The 14,443-nt window shown below is 35.4% G+C and overlaps 1 protein-coding gene across 1 annotated transcript in view; it reads left to right on the top strand.

Annotated features, from left to right (window-relative positions):
- LOC110467043 (asparagine--tRNA ligase, cytoplasmic-like) overlaps window positions 1-13,930 on the top strand; it is a 15,721-nt gene extending 1,791 nt beyond the window's left edge. The window contains exons 3-18 of the mRNA XM_021523907.1: window positions 1,400-1,465; window positions 3,484-3,576; window positions 4,274-4,363; window positions 5,787-5,865; window positions 6,280-6,350; window positions 6,715-6,801; window positions 7,055-7,141; window positions 7,557-7,613; window positions 8,027-8,104; window positions 8,344-8,421; window positions 8,792-8,913; window positions 9,488-9,623; window positions 9,832-9,945; window positions 10,301-10,432; window positions 11,131-11,262; window positions 11,977-13,930. Coding sequence (XP_021379582.1) covers window positions 1,400-1,465; window positions 3,484-3,576; window positions 4,274-4,363; window positions 5,787-5,865; window positions 6,280-6,350; window positions 6,715-6,801; window positions 7,055-7,141; window positions 7,557-7,613; window positions 8,027-8,104; window positions 8,344-8,421; window positions 8,792-8,913; window positions 9,488-9,623; window positions 9,832-9,945; window positions 10,301-10,432; window positions 11,131-11,262; window positions 11,977-12,108 — 1,554 coding nt within the window. The 3' untranslated portion in view covers window positions 12,109-13,930. The remainder of the gene's footprint in view (window positions 1-1,399; window positions 1,466-3,483; window positions 3,577-4,273; window positions 4,364-5,786; window positions 5,866-6,279; window positions 6,351-6,714; window positions 6,802-7,054; window positions 7,142-7,556; window positions 7,614-8,026; window positions 8,105-8,343; window positions 8,422-8,791; window positions 8,914-9,487; window positions 9,624-9,831; window positions 9,946-10,300; window positions 10,433-11,130; window positions 11,263-11,976) is intronic.
- The last annotated feature ends 513 nt before the right edge of the window (window positions 13,931-14,443 follow it).

Here is a 14,443-nt window from a genome sequence, read left to right on the forward strand (position 1 = left end):
GGATGGGGGGGAGAGATAACACTGACATCACAGACTGGACTCCCCCCTCCTAGACTACAGATGGTCACAACACTAATTTTCATATCCCAACCTATATCATAACCACAATTATATACGGCTACTTATATATTAGTTACTATCTTCAAATAAAACTCTTGACACTGGCTAGCCTAGGAGCAAAGGCTAATAAAATTCATAGCAAATTATATGCACACTTAAAACAATTGAAAGGCTAATAATTTATGCATAACAGTGACTGTGAAAAACTAATAAAATGTATTAGGGTCGGCATGAAAAAATAGGGTCCGACGGGAAACGGGTATATTTTTATTTGGCCTTATCATTAATGCCGTGATTGGGGGTGAACTCCTTAGTCCCTTGATGTTCATTAAAAACATGTTCTACTTTAAATGCGATTCAAAAAGTGTCAACTTCGTAAAATATTAACCACTTCAACACTTATTAACAACTCGGCTAAAGAGAACTTCTCTTTAGCTTATTAGGTAGAGCGTAAGGCTAGTAAACCAGAGGTCCCAGGTTCAACTCCTTGTGGAAGTATTGAAAAATAGATGGCCTCTGTTACAATAGAGCCAAAGTTAGGGAAGGGAAATATTGACAAAATAACCAGCAATACTTTCACAAGAATCTCGATGACCCAAGGAAATCTGGGGACAAGTTTTTTTCCTGGATAGGGAGACCATGTCACACTGGTAAAATATGAAGCACTTCCTACCAACTCAGTTAGGAAGAATTTCTTTTTAGCTTGTTCAGTATACATAGAGCATAAGACTAGTAAACCAGAAGTCCCATGTTTGACTACCAGCAGAGGCAATGGGACAAAAATACTCTTGTTACAAAAGCAATCGCTAGATCATCCAAAATAATTTCTAAAAAAACAAAACAAAACCATCATTTAGCTCTGGAAGAACCAAAAACTACCATTTATTATGTGGTTTGTATGTTATATGTGACATCAGAAATGATGATGCAACTTCTTGAAACACAGGTGTATACAATTCTACTAGCCTATTTGTAGTGTAGTGTTTGTATGTCATATGTGATATCTGAAATGATGATGCAACTTTATGAGATACAGGTGTATATATATATAAATTCCAATAGCCCGGGTGCCCACACACAGGGCTATTGAGTTGACTTACGTTTTAATAATAGGTAACTGATTAATACATTCCCAGTGGAGATGTTCTAAAATTCTGTTGTATTTTCTCAATTTAAAAGGCGCAAGAGTGCTAAATTTATAGTTATACAGAATTATGAATATACTTAAATATTAAAGTTGTTAATGATGCTTAAATTGATTTCTTATAACATATAACAGTGAACACTCTGTATGATTATCTTTGTGCAGTTGTCCAAATTTTCTGTTGTATATCAACAGGCCATGCGATGTGCTGGGAAGGAACCTTTTCCAAACATTCTGGTAGATGCTAAGGAAGAAGGAAAGGTAAGACATGTAAAATATAGGTGTAGATATCGGCTAGCAAAGAGCTTTTCAGGTAGTACAGGTACGTAGTACACATATTTAAATCTAGTTGAAATCATGCATTTCCTGTGGGATTCATGCATGTTCACTCACTTTCTGAGAACCCACTTTATCTCTTGGTACTCATCATAATTGAGTAAATGATGTTCAAGCAGCATCTGGAAAAAAATCCTTAAAAATTCACCGAGGTAAGCCAATCACTGTTTAAGTATATTGGGTGAAGAGATACCAGTTTTAGCATTAAGATATTACTGATCACTGTCCCACTGCGCTCTGAATTTTCGTATTTACAGTAAACTCCCTTTAATTTCGTTTTTGATACATGAAACTAGCACAGTTGAACAAAAACTTTTGTTGACTGGGTAGTCAGAGAGACAGTACAATGATTGAGGTTCAGGGTTCGAACGACAGTAAATTAGTCCCACTAAACATTCAGAACATGTTGTTATTTCGTCTTTAATATTTTTTACACTAAGTCCCACAAGGTTTGTTTTCTTTTCAAAATTGATTGATCGAAGATATAGTCATTCCAGAAAAAGAGTTTCAAGTTACAGTTGTTGACAGTGGTTGGAGGGTCCTTAATTACAATGGACAAAATTTGAATAGGCCACACCAACATGTCAGTGCCCAAAGCCTCAGTTGAAGTTGATACAAATAGGCCACACCAACATGTCAGTGCCCAAAGCCTCAGTTGAAGTTGATACAAATAGGCCACACCAACATGTCAGTGCCCAAAGCCTCAGTTGAAGTTGATACAAATAGGCCACACCAACATGTCAGTGCCCAAAGCCTCAGTTGAAGTTGATACAAATAGGCCACACCAACATGTCAGTGCCCAAAGCCTCAGTTGAAGTTGATACAAATAGGCCACACCAACATGTCAGTGCCCAAAGCCTCAGTTGAAGTTGATACAAATAGGCCACACCAACATGTCAGTGCCCAAAGCCTCAGTTGAAGTTGATACAAATAGGCCACACCAACATGTCAGTGCCCAAAGCCTCAGTTGAAGTTGATACAAATAGGCCACACCAACATGTCAGTGCCCAAAGCCTCAGTTGAAGTTGATACAAATAGGCCACACCAACATGTCAGTGCCCAAAGCCTCAGTTGAAGTTGATACAAATAGGCCACACCAACTTGTCAGTGCCCAAAGCCTCAGTTGAAGTTGATACAAATAGGCCACACCCACATGTCAGTGCCCAAAGCCTCAGTTGAAGTTGATACAAATAGGCCACACCAACGTGTCAGTGCCCAAAACCTCAGTTGAAGTTGATACAAAAGCACAACAACTTGAGCTAAAGAGACTCCCAAAACAAAAAGGAATATATCAATATTATGAAACCCCACTAAACCCTGGAGGGGAAAGACGGTGCTCTAAAAGCATTTCCTGAACCACATGTGGCACTTGTCGTCAAATCTTTGGTCAAATACAGGAATTCATGTATTTCGCCACTGACAAAGAGAACAAGTCTTTAATCTAAGTAGACACTGCCAACTCACAGGTGGAAATCCAGGCCTGTGATTCATGAATCCAATTTTGTGCTCAAGCTTGGATTCTGTGCCCAAACTAACTTTTTGTAGCTCGCTTGTATCAGGTGACACAGACAAAAAATAAAGAGTAAACATTGAAAAGCTTTCATTTTCAGTCTCTCCGAAATCATTGATAAAATGTGATTTTTTGATAATTTATCGCCACATCAAAAAAATGGGGCTGAGAACAGAATTGTGAGTTTGAGCATGAAAATAGTTTCATGAATACAGGCCCCGGTGTTCTAAGATGACTGTAAGCTATTTTCAACTCATGTTGAAGCCTCTCAAGTAAACCTCCCTGATTAAGTAGTTGATTGTCAACAGGACACATTGGTCCAGAAATCCTGATATTAAGAACATATTGGAGTAGTAAATCAACTCTGATCAGCATTTCTGTGATGCTATTTTACTTGCAAGTTACATTTTTCAACTGATTGTTTCTGTTTTAGACATGGGAACCTGTTGCAAAAGCGCAGTTGAAGAAACAACAGAAAATCTGGCAGAGAGAAAAGAACAAAAGTGCAGAAAAAGACAAGAAAGAGGTTTGTTCATTATTACCTTGTAAAAATTTGTAGAAATCATGCTGACATTTTGCCACTATCTGGATTTTGACAAACTTTCGCCAACTTGAAAACAATATTTTGATTTTGATTAGCAGAATATATAATTGATAATTTAAGGTTAATTGGTAGTTGTTAACAATTTTAAATATTTTTTGTTTCAGTAGTTCCTTTTGTTGAGTTATGTCCCTTTTCATAAAAAATGTACTGTATAGATTTCAGTGAAACTATCTGTATATATTTGGTATACAACAGAATTGTTAAAATTTAATGCAACTGATTTCCATCATAAAATTAAGCAAAAGTGAGTGCTGAGAAGGTGCATGGGTATTGGCCTGCAGCTTACAGTTCTATATCTGGCTGTTTTCTTTTCCCACCTGCACTATTGGAGGTTAGTCCATCAGCATCATGGATAAAACATTTGTTGATAAAATGAGATGTTTTCGTGGGGCCCAAATGTTGTATTTTTCCGACAAAACACAATTTCCTGGGTACATGAATTTGTGGATTACGAGTACCCACTCAAAACGAGAAGTGCTTTATGTCATACTTGTAATTACTTCATGGACCTATGAATTCGTGGATGAAGATTACCAATGAAATCAACAAAATTAAAAGACCCATGAAAAATTTGTGATTTCCCAGTATTGACAAAATGAATTTGTTTTTCATTCAATAGACAGAGGATGCAGAAAAGCGAGAGAAAAACTTAGAGGAGGCAAAGAAAGTAGTGATAACTGAAGATGCCAGTCTCCCAGCTCCTAAACAGGTCAGTATTTTGTCAGAAGTCATTGACAATACATACATATACTTCTAAACAATTCTTCAGGTTGGTAAGTATGGATTGTGAAAAGATTCATGTACTGGGATATCTCCAAAGTATCGGTACATATATAACAACCAATTGTACATATGCTTACAACGTAGCCAAATCAACATCAATTTGCGTGGATAACTCGTACATATTTTACCCCTTTGTGCACATACGCTTCAGTGGTCACTTGTCTGATGAAGGTGACAGAGTACATTATGTACTAGTCATGAAACGTCACATATAAAAAGTCATATAAAGACTTATTGGTTGTGCTACATGAATCTTTTCACAATACATACATATACTGCATATATCCTAATAGGAGGTGTGTAAGGGTGTAATTAGGTGGGTGTGGTAGAGTGCTCTTTTAGCATGTGAGAGGTACCAGGATCGATACCCGGATTCTCCACAGTCTTATTTTTTTTTAAATGAAATGATACATTGTTTTCAAAACACACCATTTTTAACATCATATCTATATATAATATATTAAATATCACTCAGATGTGTCGTTCAAATCCAAGTTTTAATCAAAGTAAAAGGAAAATAGTTTAAAAATGGTTCGGGGAAAATATGTTTTTTTTTTAGATGTTGGATATTTCAATACAAAAGCTAGATGCATAAAATACAACTACATAATTCAAGTAAAGTAATAATTTTACTAGAATTCAGAAAGGTGTGTTAATTGTTTTCTTAATTCAAACACCATCATTAACTCATTGACCCCTGAAGTTTCATAATGAACTATTCCAACCTTTGAATTGGAAGTGTTCAAATCTGTCTGCAGGGGTGAATGAGTTAAAGCAGCTGGCCGCACTGAAGTCTTTGCAGCTGAAAAATCCTTTCAATTTTGAGCATTTTAAAAAATTAATACATTTCGTACCAGTATATTCTGATATCTATGGAGATGTCAACATAGAAATACATGTGAAATTGTTTTGTATTTTGTTGTTTTCCATCAATTTTGTAACAGTCTGCAACTGTGGCGTATATTATCAGTTACTTCATTCAAAGTAGGTTACTGATCCTGCTTAAAATTACTGCCAGAACATCTATGATACATACATTTATTAACATCATCATGTCTGCCATGAATGTTGAAGAAAGTTAAGTTTAAGGTGAAACTTTATTCAAAGTTATTTTCGTAAAAAAATACAATGTTTTAGTTAATTTGTTTCATTTGAATGATTGGATTTTACAGAACTATGATTTTATGTTTTATTAATATTTTGAAACATAAGATGGATAAATTGAGAATGAAAATATGTTAATTGGTTTTACTTAGAAGAAGGAATTAAGCAAATACAGCTTACATATTAAAACTAGAAATGAGAAATGAAAAATAGCCAATGCAGAAATCTCTTTTTTGTCTTTTCAGATTAAGATCCGAGATTCTCTGGCTAACAGAGATGTACGCGTGAAGGTTTTCGGCTGGGCTCACAGGATCAGGAGACAAGGTCTGCATACTTAGGGTCCTCAGCATCAAGGATATCTTTATATATACTTTCTATGACTTGTGAATGTTGTTCAAACTTCACCAGGGTGGATTATTCATGTTAGATTTGATATTGCCTGAGCGTCCAAAATTTGTATCAGGAGGACATTTTGCAACAAACAGGGATATACCTGTATGTTATCTCTGGTACTCCAAGTATACATTTCTAATCACTAAAAACACTGCCTTGACTGCACAGCTTGTCATGATCAGTGCCACACTGACAAACTATACAATTGTGGATATTGAATATTGACAGTTTAAAACAAATTACATGCAGTCACCTTTTCTAAGAATGGCCTAAGACTTCAATTTTGCCAGAAGCAGAATGATGTAATATAACTACATATATATAGAAAATTCTTTTTATTGACAGGCAAAAACATGATGTTTGTCATTCTGAGAGACGGTACAGGATTCTTGCAGTGCCTTTTGTCAGATAAATTGGTAAGTTTTATTTCTGGAGTTTAACTGCTATCTACTGAACGTAACAAATTTACATACATACTTAATTGCATGAATGGACCCACTTTTCTGTCCTCATTCTTGAGGACATGAGTTGGCTTTTCATTCAACATGTTAGCGTAAAGTTTCTAAAGTTTTATGAACTTTCAAGAAATTATTTACCCTGTGATGATAGGATAACTGTGCTCACACAAAATAGAAATCTTGAGCATTTAAACATTTTGACTAGAGAAAAAAATCTAACGACTAATAGTGACCATGTCAGTGCTCACAATGATCCGGGATTATTTTACAGCTCCATTTGAGATAAAGTTTGTGTATAATTATCAATATGGTTATCACACAGTGTCATACATACGATGCCGTTTTGCTGTCCACCGAGTCTGCTGTCTGTATCTACGGTAAAATCTCTGCTGTTCCTGAGGGAAAAGCTGTAAGTACATTTTGTGTACAAAACATATATTTCGTAAGCTAAAAATGACCAATTTCTTAAAAAAATATAACACTGAGTTTGTAATTTAATGCTTTAAAATTGCAAAAATGTAATGTGTGTTATTGAAAAAAAGTTGTAATAGTGATATAATGTTATTTTTTGGAGAAAAATAAAGAAAACCTTTCTTATTTTCTAATGAAAAGCCTCATTTCTGTTAACAAAGTGTGTTTCTATAGGTACATTGTTATTACAGGCCCCTGATGGACATGAGTTGTGTGCAGATTTCTGGGAGTTGGTGGGGGCGTCGCCTCCAGGAGGAGCTGAAAATGTCCTTAACGAGGTAGGTTACAAGAGAAGAGGTTCATGAAATCTCTCGAAAATTATATTCATTCACATCTTATAGAATATTTCAAATCTTTTAGGAATTCATAAAATCTTCAAAATACATGACAAATTTACATATTCTGTTATGTTTTAATGAATAGGAAGACAGGTGATCTTGTTAATAATGGATCTTGACTTGAATTAGCGTATAGATATACAACTTTAAACAAAACGATTTTGAGGCAGATTGTTTACCAGACTTAATGATATTCTGCCCTGTACCAATACAGTACAAACTGAATAATTTAAAAGAAACTGTCTAGTATCTAAAGATAATTTCTTTAAAGCAGTAATTAAAGTTTCCTGAATTTCATTTGACTGATAGTCCTAGTGCTTTTAAACCATACAGATCATACCTTTGTTATTTTTAGGACGCCAATGTAGATGTTCAGCTCGACAACCGCCATATGATGGTGAGGGGAGAAAACGTAAGTGTACTAATCTATAAAAAATTGTAGCAGATTGTTCATTAAGACCTTGAATGTCAAAGTTGAAATTCCATAGTGAAGGGATTTATCTAGTTTGTCCTATTACATATGTACTATATATTGTATTTTATAAATGATACCTTTACTTACTTACAAGAGTAGCCCCCCTTTTAATTTGCTACATATAACTGGAGCACGACTGGGGTGGGGAACTACCATTGACTAGTCATGCAAGTAAAAAAAAATCCCATGGATCCCTGCATCAGTGCCGGAAATTGTAGCTATGCAGTCACAACTTTTGGCAGAGTTAGGAGGATCCTTTAATCATAGATGTCCTACGAAGTTGAAACACTTTTCAGAATCTGTTAGGTTTACTCTGTGAATAAGAACATTGTGGTTGTTGTTCATTGCAGACATCCAAGGTGCTGAAGATGAGATCAGTCGTGATGCAGTGCTTCAGGGACCACTACTTTGACAGGGGATACTATGAGGTAAAGAACAGAATTAACAGTTCACAAAGATTTGTTAAAAAACGTGATATTATATTGGAAAAGTAAAATGTTAAAGAAAAGCATGGAACAAGAATTTAAAGTGATTGTTGAGAAATTGACTTTTTTAAGCAATTGATCTTCAGTTACTGGCCCATAAGTCAGATTGATTTGTGTTTGTTTCACAATTATTTGCTGAATGTCGAGAGCTATATGTTGACTGTTTTTTTGCTGTTGTACAGGTGACCCCGCCCACCCTCGTGCAGACCCAAGTGGAAGGTGGTTCTACGCTGTTTAAGTTGGACTACTTCGGAGAAATGGTAATATCAACATGCATATGAATAGAAAAAATAATATTCCTGTGTAATTACCGCCGTTATTTCATTTTTACCCTAGTGTATTTAATCATTTTTCCAGATATGAAGTCGAAGATTTCTTATGAATATTACTTTATTTGCTATTGGTGAACACGATTTAACCCTTTTTATCACTGTGACTTCGCTCAAACTTTGGTTCAATTCATCATTTTATGTTAAAGAACCATGTCTTATTAAAAACACCTATCTGAAATACACTCTGATTTTGTTGTTAAACAACATTTTGTGTTGAATGGAATATGCATTATCATCTTTGGAAGATGATTCTTTAGAGATACCTTAACTATTGAGACTTGTTTGGGGTTTCTTTCAGGCGTATCTAACTCAGTCGTCGCAGCTGTATCTGGAGACGGTGATACCATCCATGGGCGACGTGTTCTGTATCGCACAGTCCTACAGGGCTGAACAGTCACGCACCAGGAGACATCTAGCAGAGTGTGTATACTATCTACTTCAATACAATGAACATGTGAAGCTTAAAAAACAAGTGTGCTTTAAATGAAGTTATTGGTACTAATGTGTATTAAATCAGATGTCACTCAAAAGCCATTGAAATCAGCCATCAGAGAGGTCGTTTGTCTTGTAACCAAGTGTTTCCACTAGCCCTACATACTCTAGGTTTTTGTGCCTAAAGTTTTTATTTGCATTAAATGATATGCACTGTTTAAGTCAGAACTCCTGCTCTATTCAAGCATTGTAAAAATATTTTCCCAAATTAAAAAAAAAAAATGTCTACCAATCTACCATATTTTTCTGTGAACGATGGCAGAAACACAAGTAATTTTTCCCCTCAATCATGTGAATTCAACAGTTTATCTTTAGCAGTTTAGATCATGCAGTCATATCCAGCTGAAAGATTGTAACTATATACTTTGCTAATGAGTCTTTGTTGAAGACGTTTGTATCCCAAAGAAAATATCAACTGTGTAATGCTATAAACCTTGAGGAAGAGAATGTGTTTTGTCAGAGACACCTTTCCTATTTAATCAGTCTTATTGTCCTTGACCAGGTACACACATATAGAGGCGGAGTGTCCTTTCCTCTCATTTGACGATCTGTTGGATCGACTAGAAGATCTTGTTTGCGATGTTGTAGACAGAGTTCTCAAGTCTCCTTATGGCAAAGTTGTCATGGAACTCCACCCCGTAAGTCTGTTAGATCATTGGTATCAAAACTTAATGGAATATGGAACTACTATCTGAAGAACACTTATAACGAGAACACACAATACAGCTTATTTGATCATCCTTTGTATGTAAACAAAGGGATTTACTTTTTGTGGTCAGTTCAAACCATTAGAAGCTACCCATAGACCGAAAAATACTTAATACCATAATCATGACTTTTTTGCAGGGTTTCAAACCACCGAAGAAGCCATTTAAGAGAATGCCCTATGCTGATGCAATAGAATTTCTTCGTGCCAACGATATCAAGAAAGATGACGGCACATACTATGAGTTTGGAGAGGTATGTGATTCTGTCTGTAACAGAATTCATCGTTTTATGTAAACGTTGAATTTGAATACATTTTTGAAATATTTTTTATGACATACTTCTTTTGATATAGAATGTGCCATTCTATTTGGATTTTTATAAATAATTTTAAGATTTGATAATATTTGGGCATATCATTTAGAGGTTGTTTATTTAAATAAACCCTGGTGTAATTGATGAAAAACATTTTATGTTGTCTGGACATATTGCATAGCCATATTTGGAAACTTGAAGCTTCAGAGACTGTTTTGAAAATGTTTTCAGGCACATCTGAAAAATATTCAATATATGTTAATTAGATATTTCATGTCTCACTGTTACTTGACAGGACATCCCAGAGGCTCCAGAGAGGAAGATGACCGACATGATCAACGAGCCCATCTTGTTGTGTAAATTTCCAACCAACATTAAATCGTTCTACATGCAGCCCTGCTCTGATGACCCCAAGCTGACCGAGTCTGTAAGTATTAATGGATTAAGGGATAATAATGTCAATACTGTGTACAACTGTTATTGACTGTTATAAAATAGGTTGTTGTTTGTAGAGCTACTGAATATTTAGACAATTCGTAATATTTTGAGACTTCATTACTGACACAGTCTGCCTAATACCATTCACGTTCAGACCATTATTTATACAGTAAATGTTTCTGATTGGTAAGTTTAACATGAAAAATAATAGAAATGCAATATTATTTGATCTTTATCATCAAGCTTAAATCCTTTAAAACCTTCTGGTAAAATATATCTACTGGTATGAATATAAAGAGGATCTGTCATAAGTTTCCCTTCATATTAGATTTATGATACAAGTTTCGGATTTTCCATGTTTGCGAGCCTCTGGCGAGCAAATATGAAAAATCCAAAACGCCCCAAAAATGAGTATCATAAATCTTATATGAAACGAATGACAGATTCTTTTTATCATATATTACAAAGTAAACTGTATAATTGTGATCTGAAAGGAATATTTTGCACTTGGCCGCCTCTGAAACGATGAAAATAACGTGACGTCATATTGACTGTTCCTATGCAATTGTGACGTCATTTCTGGAGTGATATTAAACACCTTACATAAACCTAATTTATGTTATGGCTTTATGACACTGCATAACACGGTATTCATATGATATATACTGATAAAATGTTATTTAACAGGTGGATATGTTGATGCCCAATGTTGGAGAAATTGTTGGAGGGTCCATGAGGATGTGGAAACATGAGCAGTTGATGGAGGGCTTCAAGAGAGAGGGCATTGATCCCACCAACTATTATTGGTACACAGATCAGGTAAGGGCCAACGGATTAGTAAGGTTTGATTTTACAAGTCTGTATAAGTCACCTGGGCCACATTCGTTTATTGCAATCCAAACGGTTGAACCAATTGGACCAGTGCATGAACATTTGCAGGTCCACTTGGATTTATAAGTGAAAATGTTACAGTTAAAAACAGACCAGCAGGTTGAACCGTATAGAGGAAAGGGGCCTAGTTTTAACTTGTACAGATAGTGTCATCGGTATTGGGGAATTTTAACACTGTATATTCATAAAATGTTTATAGACCAGACCTCACTTCAGCTGGGCCCCACCATATTAAATGTGTACATTAATTTGAGACTTTGTGGTAAGAAAAACCTGTCAAATCTGAATTGATGGTCTTTATGATGTCTGGTTCTTCTTATAATTAAAAGTAAAAGGTGTCGTCAATTTTGACGATTATGGTATTGACAGGTATCAATGTGCTTTAAGCATAGAATAGTCACATGTAACGGCAAAATGCTCAAAAAGGAGTAAACATGATTGTTTTTCTAATAGAAGTTTGATTGTCTCCATTTGGGTGGTTTTACAAGAGTCTGAGAAAGCAATGATTGATTTTTCTTTGAATTGTAAAACTGGTTTAATATAGGTTTCAAATATTTTATGGTTTCCAGTGGTACTTTTAGCTCATGTCCTCAGGGAGGGTATATGAACATATGTGATATGAGTTCAATTTGTGTTTTTCAGAGGAAGTTCGGCACGTGTCCTCACGGGGGATATGGTCTCGGCCTTGAAAGGTTCCTTTGCTGGCTTCTCAACCGCCACCACATACGGGAGGTTGTTCTCTACCCCAGATTTGTGGAGAGGTGTAAACCGTGAAAAGAATCATGATAAAAACAAATTATTTATCACAATTACAAGTGCACAATATTTATCACAGACCACATCGGTGGCGGACATACATCTACAGTGTTTTTCTCTCCCTGCTTCTCATGATTCAGATAAAAATTCTGATGTAAAGTTTTGATGTTTTGGAACTTTTTTAATGGTACAAATATATCTGGATAGATTGTGTTTCTGTACAAATCTAATATGAACAAATTTATACAACAGAAATCATGATACAAATGTCCATTATTTTTTTCCATTAGAATTGATTGCAAGAATAAAAGACATTCATATAATGAAGATAAGGGGAAATTTTATCCTCTGCGAGGAAAACGAAAGTGAAACCAGCCTTTAAAAATACCTGTCCTTAATATTTTACATCCACCTTCAAAAATTATGTTTTTAAATGGAAAGAATGACCTAATATACATTTTCTTCTGGTGTTATTTTTAATTGCAATCAACGTTGATCATTTGTACCTGATAAATGATTCTGTGTGGTCATAATTTCATTATATAAAGTTGAAAGCAAGTATTCAATTGACTGAAAGTTTCAATGACTAATTAATGGTCTTCAGTTTGCTAATGTCTTTCAAGGTTCTACTAAAAGATGTATAATTTGATTTCCACTAATGTGTAGGAGTAACACGACAATCACTAATAACGGGACCTATAAGTCAGAACAAATTTGGGGAGACCTTTTCTCTCTCGCAGTGTTTAAATTTGTTTGGGATATCATTGTTTTGCTTTCAACGTGTGAAATTCATTTTCTGATTGAGCTTAAAATTCAGCAAATTATTCACAATGCTATAACGCTGGCAAAAAGTATTGTTACACGTCATAATTGGTGCAGTAATCTAGTGTGTTAAGTACATAAATGTATAACTGACAACTTGAAAGTGTTCTACAGTTCTGGGGTGATAAAACCTAGTGGCTCTGGGAGGAAATGTATATGTTGTAATCTCTAGTCATGAAATGTCTGATTACTAATTCTTGAACCAAGGTCGAAGGCAACTTTGATAACAATCAATTGCACAAAGTTAATTTTCCCTACCTCGTCTTCAACAAGGTTGCAAGCCTACTGTACCATATGAAGTTCCCACCAGACTATTGGCATATGCCAATTTAACTTCCGTTACCATCCAGATACTAATATAAGACGAAGGCATGGACATGATTACAAGAAACGAAATCTGTTTTCTTATGTGGTTTAGTATGGATCTGATGTTCCAAAATATGTTCACCAAGACTGATTATTTCATGTTAGGACAATAAATGAAAAGGGACATTTTATTTACCATGACCAGTGTAAGTGCTATTAGAAGATTTATGGTAATTTAATATTTGATATCTTTAGCTAGTTACTGATGGTAATACATGGACAATATAAATACTTGTAATGCAATGTTAGACTTGATATGGATATTATCTGCAGTGAAATAGGTTTACAGGGAACATCCATAAAACTACTGCGGTACACTAATAGTACAGGTTTTTGGTGCAGAATTTAAAACTCTTAGCGTCACATTTTTACTGCAACTGTGAAGCATTACCGATACTCCATGTTACTTAATGCTTCTCTGTAAACGTGTTTCAATGTACCGACTTTGAGGTACTTACTGTAAATCTTTATACAATATGGAATACTCACCAATGTGGTGATGTGATTCAGGGTGAATACCACCATGAGATTTTAATGACATAATGGACCAGAATTGGTGAGAGGACTCCTGTGTGTGTTTGATGTCATTTGTTTGTTGAATACAGAAAAAAGGGATTGCTGCTTAAAAATAAACTCAAATTGTGGAGGAAAATATGCATTATGTTTTTATTTCATATGATTTTCAAAGGTTTACAACTTATTAGCTCACCTGGTCCGAAGGACCAAGGTGAGCTTATGCCACACTGTGGCGTCCGTCGTCCGTCCGTCCGTTCGTTCGTCAACAATTTCTTTAAACGACTTCTTCTTCTTAACCACTGGTTGGAATTAAACTAAATTTGACTGGAAGCATCCCTAGGTGGTGGGGATTCAAAATTGTACAAATGGTGGGGCTGCCCCCCCAGGGGGCTTAGGGGTGGGCCAAAAGGGGTCAATTTGGCTATATTGCTACAAACGACTTCTTCTGTAGAACTGTGCAATGGATATCAATAATATTTGATCAAAAGCATTCCTGGGAGGCAGGGATTTAAAATTGTACAAATGGTGTGGCTGACCCCCCCAGGGGGCTGAGGGGCAGGGCCAAAAAGGGTATTTAGCTATATCGCTTTAAGTGATTTCTTCTCTGGAACTAAGAAGTGGATATCAACCATATTTGACTGGAAGCATC

Source organism: Mizuhopecten yessoensis, unplaced genomic scaffold (assembly GCF_002113885.1).
Source record: "Mizuhopecten yessoensis strain PY_sf001 unplaced genomic scaffold, ASM211388v2 scaffold11155, whole genome shotgun sequence".
In the NCBI taxonomy this organism is placed as follows: Eukaryota; Metazoa; Mollusca; class Bivalvia; order Pectinida; family Pectinidae; genus Mizuhopecten; species Mizuhopecten yessoensis.